The sequence below is a fragment of the Uranotaenia lowii genome, chromosome 1 (genome assembly GCF_029784155.1).
Source record: "Uranotaenia lowii strain MFRU-FL chromosome 1, ASM2978415v1, whole genome shotgun sequence".
NCBI lineage: Eukaryota > Metazoa > Arthropoda > Insecta > Diptera > Culicidae > Uranotaenia > Uranotaenia lowii.
In genome coordinates this window covers 216,182,097-216,190,118 of record NC_073691.1, presented here as the reverse complement: position 1 = coordinate 216,190,118, position 8,022 = coordinate 216,182,097, and the positions used below count along the sequence as shown (strand labels likewise).

Here is an 8,022-nt window from a genome sequence, read left to right as displayed (position 1 = left end):
TAAGCAGCACTAACTCGATCGAGAAGACGCCATCAGCATTTGGATTGGAGCTACGGGTAGGTAGGACACCAGACCAGGAAGTGTGCGGTTCCAGCCACTGATCTGGATCAACTGGCATGGTGTGGTATCGTACTGTTTTAAATTTAGTAATGCTATGTGGGCTGCCGGGTGCTTGAGAGCCCGTGGAGTTGAAATTGGCTTGGCGAAAGGCGTTAAACAGTTCGGATTTGGTATGGTTTTGGAGGAACACGCAAACGTTGAACCTCGTTTGAGTTGAAGCAATAAAGGTAGAAAAAAATGGTTGCAAGAATAAGTTGGAACCTACAACTAGATTATCTGAACATTCAACAGAACGGTGTGGGGAGAACTTTTTGTTTGTTATTTGATAGCATCGTGAGAGCATGGCACGTGTTGAATGAACTTTACTTTTCTGGTTTTGATTTTTTTTTGTTTTGCCCACAAACAGGTTGAATCCAAGACAAAAAAAACTAGACTTTGGTTTTCATTGATGCTGTTTGATGTGAGATTATTGATCCATTAATTTGTTTTACTGCTCATGACATATTTTATACCGGCAGTTGCTTATCTAATCAAATATTTGGAAAGGTTCCTCACATATGTAACATTATACGCTCTAATTCTTGCAGGGTGTTGTAAATTTTTGTGAAAAAATGTGGCATGACCTTAAGCATTCGATTCAACCTTGGGAGAAGCGATAAATAACATTTACTGACAGCTGAATTCACTCACTTTGAAAGATTCTTATCCCACCAGAGCGATTGAAAAAGACATACATTTTAGCTGGAGTGCGTGCTTTATAGCCAACCAATCATTTTCCCGAACGACGACGACGCCCTAAAAAAACACAAAAGAAGGCAATTTTGAACTAACCACAATTTTTTTCGTTTCAATTTCCTTGCTTACAGGTGTTCTAAAAATGGACCCCGAAACAACTACAACAACAACAGAAACAGCAGCAATCAAAAGTGGCAACGACGACAATAGCAATTTAATCGAAATCTGGTTGACGAGTAGTGCTCAGAACAACTGTTCTCGAATCCTTCTGTCCTCCTGCCACTTGACGAACTCAAACTCGAACCCGAACTCCTCGACGAAGGTGGTGTGCGAGACATGATCGATACCATCATGACGCGTGATAGTGAAATACCGGCCATTTTCAACCCGAAGCGTGTTCGTGCCCCTTCCGTCGTCGTGACAGGTGAGTGCGTTCCAGCGTCTTGATACATGAGCCAATGTCCCACATAGCTATGCGTCGATTCAGCATCGTCGAACGGAAGTGAAGGAAATGGACAGACGGCCTTGAAATATTTCGTTAGAAACCAAAAATGACTGTCGCGAGTATTGTGAACAATTTTTAAAGCCTGAGAAATAAGAAATCAATCTGACAACAACTAAACTATCAAGTAGAATTGAATTAAACTTAGTTGATTTGAGAGATTAAGTCCTGGTTGCAGTTCAAATTCTTGTTCTGTCATTTTTGTCATTTTTGTCATTTTTGTCATTTTTGTCATTTTTGTCATTTTTGTCATTTTTGTCATTTTTGTCATTTTTGTCATTTTTGTCATTTTTGTCATTTTTGTCATTTTTGTCATTTTTGTCATTTTTGTCATTTTTGTCATTTTTGTCATTTTTGTCATTTTTGTCATTTTTGTCATTTTTGTCATTTTTGTCATTTTTGTCATTTTTGTCATTTTTGTCATTTTTGTCATTTTTGTCATTTTTGTCATTTTTGTCATTTTTGTCATTTTTGTCATTTTCGTCATTTTTGTCATTTTTGGTCATTTTTGCCATTTTTGTCATTTCTGTCATTTTTGTCATTTTTGGTCATTTTTGCCATTTTTGTCATTTTTGTCATTTCTGTCATTTTTGTCATTTTTGTCATTTTTGTCATTTTTATCATTTTTGTCATTCAAGGATAAAGCCCATTTTCTCGCTCTTAAAAAAACACTAATAGAGCACAAAACCTTTCGAGATCTTTGAGAACTCGAAAGGTTTATTTGAGAAGTTCAGTCAGAAACAACGTAATTTGACATATTTTGTTTCTTGTTAATTTGAATAATTAGACCCATCGGAAACATTGTATATCTGGTTGCCAGATTCTGGCATCTTAAAAATATGTTTAAAAAGTTATGCTCAGCCTTATTATCAAGAAAACTTATTTCAGTGCAGCTCCACTGCTCAAAACTTCATCGGTTTTCCAGATAATGCCGTGTCATTAAAAAATGACCACCGAATAAAAATCATAGCATGCCATTAGCTTCCGTTGGCAACCGATAAACAAACGTGAGGCAAACACAACATAAAATCACTTTTTTCAAACGCACTTAATATTTTGTTTTCCAAAAATTATTTTTTTCAGAAGCACAGCATTTTAGAACTCCAATATTTCAACAAACATTTTCCCATCTTAATGTGCACAACAAATGGAGCCACCCCCGATAATATGACGATAACATTTTCCGATTGAAAACTCAACTCAGATTACTTTCACGAAATGTTACCAAGAGGGTAAATTTAAAATGAAAAGACTCTCTGAACATGGAGAGTTTAAATCTCCAGGTACCACTTTCTTCGCTTAATATTTAATTTTTTCGACTTTAACTGGTTTAGTGTTTACTATGGAGGTGCTAAATAGGTGCTTTTTTCGAAATTTATATCAACTTTTCACATAAAATAATTAATATTTTTAAAAGATTTCACGAGGGAAGGAAAAAACGCGTGCGTTCCGAATTGATCAACGCCTGCTTCCTATTTTTGTCATTTTCTGTAATTTTTGTCATTTTTGTTATTTCCAACAGGCGATTCGCCAAATGGACCTTTCGGTGGGTTCACCACCAGCAACAACGTGCCACAAATCACCCACTCGGACTCGGTGACCTCCAGCCAGCACGATGGCCAGGACAGCTTGATCGGCGTAACGGTAACGGGCGGAGGAACCGGGGGCTGCGAAACCCCGACCTCGGTCCTGGGTCTCGGCGGTGGAGTGCAGCTCGGATTAGGGAGTCTCCCTCCAGTCGGCAACAACACAAACCCACCGGGAACTCCGACACCGGTTTCAACCTCCCGACTGAAAGGATGCCGCGATTCCTGCTGCTCGGAGTGGGCTCAGAAGGTAATTTGAGGTGTTTAACAGTTTGGGATGTTTTGAGTTTTTACTTCTGTTCCCCCCAGATGTACTTCGGAGTGTGCGTAACAATTCTGGTGACGGCTTCCTGGGTCGGGGCGACACATTGTGTAAAGTTTTTGTATCTTCGAAGGAATGCTTACGCCTCGACGCTTCCCCCGCATTTGACGGCGTTCATCACGGACAGCGAAACTACCATCACGCAGGTGGACAGTCCCAGCATAGGAGGAGTGACGGCCACCAATTCTAGTGCAGCGATGATCGTGCACGGATTCGGCGCCACAAGCTCCTTCATGCCATCGACCGTCCAACCGATTATGACCTCCGATAGGGTGGTTCCGGCACCACCGTCGGCGCATATTTTTAACGCACCATTCTTCGCGTCCTGGTTCTGCACCAACTTCGCGATCTTGTTCTTTCCCATTTACATTTTGGGCCGGGTGGCGATCAAAAAGTGTGACGGCACGGGTGAGGTGCTGGGGGAGATTTTAAGGGGCTTCCGCGATCGAGGATTTACCATCGGTAGGTTCCTCAATCGGTGCTTGACCTTCTGCATACTGTGGCTGCTGACGACCTATCTGTATGCGTTATCGCTGAAGGCGCTGCTGGCCACCGATGTGATGGCCCTGTTTGCCACCAACGTGGCCTGCGTCTATCTGCTGGCGTGGGTCATTCTTCAGGAACAATTTGTGGGAGTCAGGGTAGGTTCCGAATTTGTTTATACTTTCTGAGATTGTGGACTGATTTGCATTCCTTTCAATTCAGATTGTAGCGGTGATCTTGTGCGATACCGGTATCGCGCTTCTGGCCTATATGGACGGAATTACGGGTAGCCCGACGTTGGGCGGAGTAGTGCTCGCGGCTTTGGCTGCAGCTGGATATGCCGTTTTCAAGGTAAATTAATCATAAATCTGTTTGATCCCAAAGGTGAGTCCACGTCAATAACTAAAACGACCCACCATTACACCCATTTCTGTGACAGGTGATGTTTCGTAAGGTGATGGGCGATCCACCGGTGGGTCAGATTGCGTTCACCTTCTCCATCATTGGCTTCCTGAACGCCGCCATACTGTGGCCGGTCTGCATCGCGCTGTACTTCACCGGCACCGAGGTGATGCCCTGGGAGACGCTGCCGTGGATTGTGCTGCTAATGGCCAGCATACTGTTGCTCGGTATGTGACTGACCTGCCATCGCACCGATATCGGCCCAAAACCACCCATTCATTAATCATATGTGTGTGTTCTCCTATCTTTTCCTTTCTCTTTATCAAACTTTATCTTTTCAACGCAGTTTTCCACATTTTAACGCAGTTTAGCAGCGCGGTTACGTACAATATGTTTGTTACATTAGGTTTAATAACGGCGGTCCCAGTATCGGCAGGTAACACTTTTGAAAATTATTTCCATTCCGACGGAGCGGCGGCTCAGACGAGCTGCTGTTGCTTGTTTTTTTTTGCTCAATGAGATTCAATCGATTCCTTTTAGGTTATAATTAGAGCGCTCAGCAGCGATGGCCAATTGGTTGGTTTTCGGCTTACAGCTTTATCTCTTCTAAATTGGTTAATGATAATAACTTTTAAATGTTCAATCATTGAACAATTTAGAAAGTTTTAGCTTAGCTTGTCAAAAACGGTGGCAATTATTGAATATTTGGACTTGATCAACACTTGTTTTTTTTCCTTCAAGTAAAAGGAAAATTAGTGGGTTCTAATCTAAACTAAAGATGATTTGACAGTTAGAGCTGCAAATAAAGAGAAGATTTGTAACTCACCAGCAATAACTATTGCTGTTTGCGAGTATGTTTAGAGCAAGTTCACTCGTGTTAGGAAAAAGTTATACAAATTTTAACACTTGTAGCACATTTTGAAAATATTACCATGCAAAAATGTTTCAAAATTTCTACCACTTTTCCCAACACGAATGAACTTGCTCTTACGCGAGCCTGCGATTTTTGCTTAACCTACTATTTACAGTGATACTAAATACTTTTAACAGCTTTTTTCTTACGACTCGACAGAAAAGAGAAGGCTAGGCTTGATAGTGACGGTTGTGTTTTTTTGGCAGCAAAATTCAGAGAAAAGAAAATTTAGAAAATTCTTGAAACTGTGTTCGGATGGAACACTAAAGCAAAGATACCGTAACTTCAAGATAAAGAAGTGGGCTTTGCCGCGAACATTAATTCTTCTATACCAGGCATGTTAAACTGGGGGTTTGCGGGCCGCATGCGGCCCGCGGCCTTTGTCAATGCGGCCCGCCTAGCCCCGTCTTAAATTGTCACTAAAAAACACCACTGATCTTTATGTAAAATATTACTGCAAAAAACTAAAGTTATATGTAACGTTTTCAACTTAATGCAATTAAAGTTCCAACATGTGCTTAAACCAGTTTTAGATACTATAAATTTTATCCGTTCCCGTGGCTTGAAGCATCGCCAATTTTCAACATTTTTGGAAGACATTAGACATGATTTCGATTGTGTTTCCTACTACACAGAAGTACGCTGGCTTTCTTGCTACGAGAGGAAATAATATCATTTTTGGAAATGAAAGGGGAACCTGTTGAACATTTTCAAGCAGACGACTGGGTTCAGGATTTGGCATTTTCCGTTGATCTCACTGGCCACCTGCAAGATTTAAACTTAAAACTTCAAGTATAAGAAAAAAATATCATAGCTACTTGTGATGATGTAAAAAACTCTCAAGCAAAGTTACGGTTATGGATCAACCAAATTTCCAAACCTTGTGCACTTCTCTAAGTGTCAAGAAATGAAAAGATCAAATGAGACTGCATCAGTTGGTAAATACGTAAAGCTATGATCACTTCGGACACTTCATTTCGATGATAGCTACATTACTAGAGATCGGATGTGCAAAACTTTAGCAGCGTTGTGTTGGTTATAAAAAGGACTATCTTGTCTATTTTTGCCAGATTTTTAAGTTAACGTGTGTTTGAGATATTTACGATGCAAGAAGACGTGGTAAAATAATTTTGCTCAAACTTGCGCCTTTGAGCGTTTTGCGCCTCGAAAATTCTTCATTGTCAATTTGAAACTCATAAATTGTTGATTTTTTCGGATTTTTTTTTGGAACCAAATGGTTAAGAAGTAGAAGGAGCCACTCCTGGATCCACACGAATTCAAACCAAGCATCGGAGTGGAACCCTTGATCTTAAATATGGTAAAAAGTTGCTTTTTCCAGGTGAATCTGTGTAAAAATATTATGATTTTTCAAAGGTTTGGCTTCTGTGATAAAAATTAAAGATCAATACTTGACTGAAAAAAGTGTGCAAAGATTAAAAAAAACAAGATATCATGAAAAAGTAAGAAAATTTCGTGATATCGTTGATAAGTTTTTTTTTAAATATTTTTACATTAAATGTCATTCTGACACTTTCATTTCCTCCATAGAAAGTTTTTCGATCAAATGAATAGTTTTTAAAATACACACGTTTGTAGTAGCCCGGAGTCTAAATGATCATAGCCTTCCTTCACCTAGAATCGTTACTAGATGCATTCAAAAGTCATTTTCGTGACTTCAGTTCATACGACCTACGAGCAAGTATTTTCGTTGTTTGTATCTCCATTTTCGTTTGCTCCTGAAAATGCTGCTGATAATTTGCAACTGGAGTTGATAGAGCTGCAGTGCGATTTATTATTAAAAGCGAAATACATTGAAGTGGCTGTACCAAAATTTTACAGCTATTTGCCTGAACTCTACGTTGAGTTACGGAAATTTATTGACAGAATTCTTCCTATGTTTGCAAGGAGCTATCTATGTGAGCAGTTTTTTTCAATAATGAAAGCTACAAAAACTCCTCATCGTTCCAGATTATCTGATAAAAATTTATCACCAATAATGAAAGTGTCAGTTACAAACAAACTTCAACCTGATATTAATAAACTAGTTACTCTGAAAAGATGTCAAGCATCAGGACAATAGATATAATGCATTATAATAAAAGAATGTTAAACATTTAAAGCTTTAATAAATATTTAATGCAAAATTTCATTCCAAGTTTACTTATAAGTTATAACTATATTCCATTGTATTGTATCTAATCTTCGCGTTACTAATATGTTTTATTTTCTAACTGGTTTTGGCTGCGGCCCTCTACGTCATAGAAAATTTATAATGCGGCCCGCACACCTAGACGAGTTTGACATGCCTGTTCTATACGGACTTTCGATGTTCGCAACACCACCTTAAGAGTTCGGGCAACAAGATTCATGCATCTAGCCATGGTAACCAATGTGTGTCTTGGAAAAACAAATCTGCTTTAAAAGTATATCTGTTGGAAGTGAGTACTTCAGAGCCATCTACAATGCTTTAAATGGTAAACATATATTTTGGTTGACCTTTTGGACGAATTATTAACCATATATTGCCATTCGGAAAAAAATGATTTGAATTTGAATTAAACCGAAACTCTGCTTTTCTAATTTTACTCTGTTCGAGAAGAAAATCATCTATTGAATGCTCAATTGGGAATCTTTTTGTTCATAAAAACAAGTATGTTGAAATTGATACCAACAGTGCGAATACGAACAACGGTTGCTTTGATTATTTTGTATGTTATTTGACGTTGAAGTTGTTGAATACTCAAACCATTGACCCCCATGGAGGGTGTACAAGCTATTTTAGTCGCCTGTTATGATACCCCTTCTCAGAATGGAGCAGCACTGAGCGTATAGAAAGAATTTTCGATAAGTTACATGGGTCTGACTAAAGCTAGCCACAGTGTTCACAGAACCTGATCACTGTTTTTCGGAATGGGTCGAAAAATAGTAGCAGCTGAACAATTGGAACAAAATAGTCCTTCTTGATGATGGCTTTCGTAATTTTCAATGGGTCGAACATGGCCTTCGGCTCCCCCAATAA

General features: G+C 39.2%; 1 protein-coding gene across 3 annotated transcripts in view; it reads left to right on the top strand.

Moving 5' to 3' along the window:
* Positions 1–931: 931 nt before the first annotated feature.
* LOC129747912 (putative thiamine transporter SLC35F3) overlaps positions 932–8,022 on the top strand; it is a 29,899-nt gene continuing 22,808 nt past the window's right edge. For all 3 annotated transcript variants that reach the window (XM_055742327.1, XM_055742345.1, XM_055742336.1), the window contains exons 1-6: positions 932–1,219; positions 2,820–3,133; positions 3,193–3,846; positions 3,911–4,039; positions 4,128–4,317; positions 4,437–4,526. In XM_055742327.1, the coding sequence (XP_055598302.1) occupies positions 1,132–1,219; positions 2,820–3,133; positions 3,193–3,846; positions 3,911–4,039; positions 4,128–4,317; positions 4,437–4,526 (1,465 nt within the window). In that variant the 5' untranslated portion in view covers positions 932–1,131. The remainder of the gene's footprint in view (positions 1,220–2,819; positions 3,134–3,192; positions 3,847–3,910; positions 4,040–4,127; positions 4,318–4,436; positions 4,527–8,022) is intronic.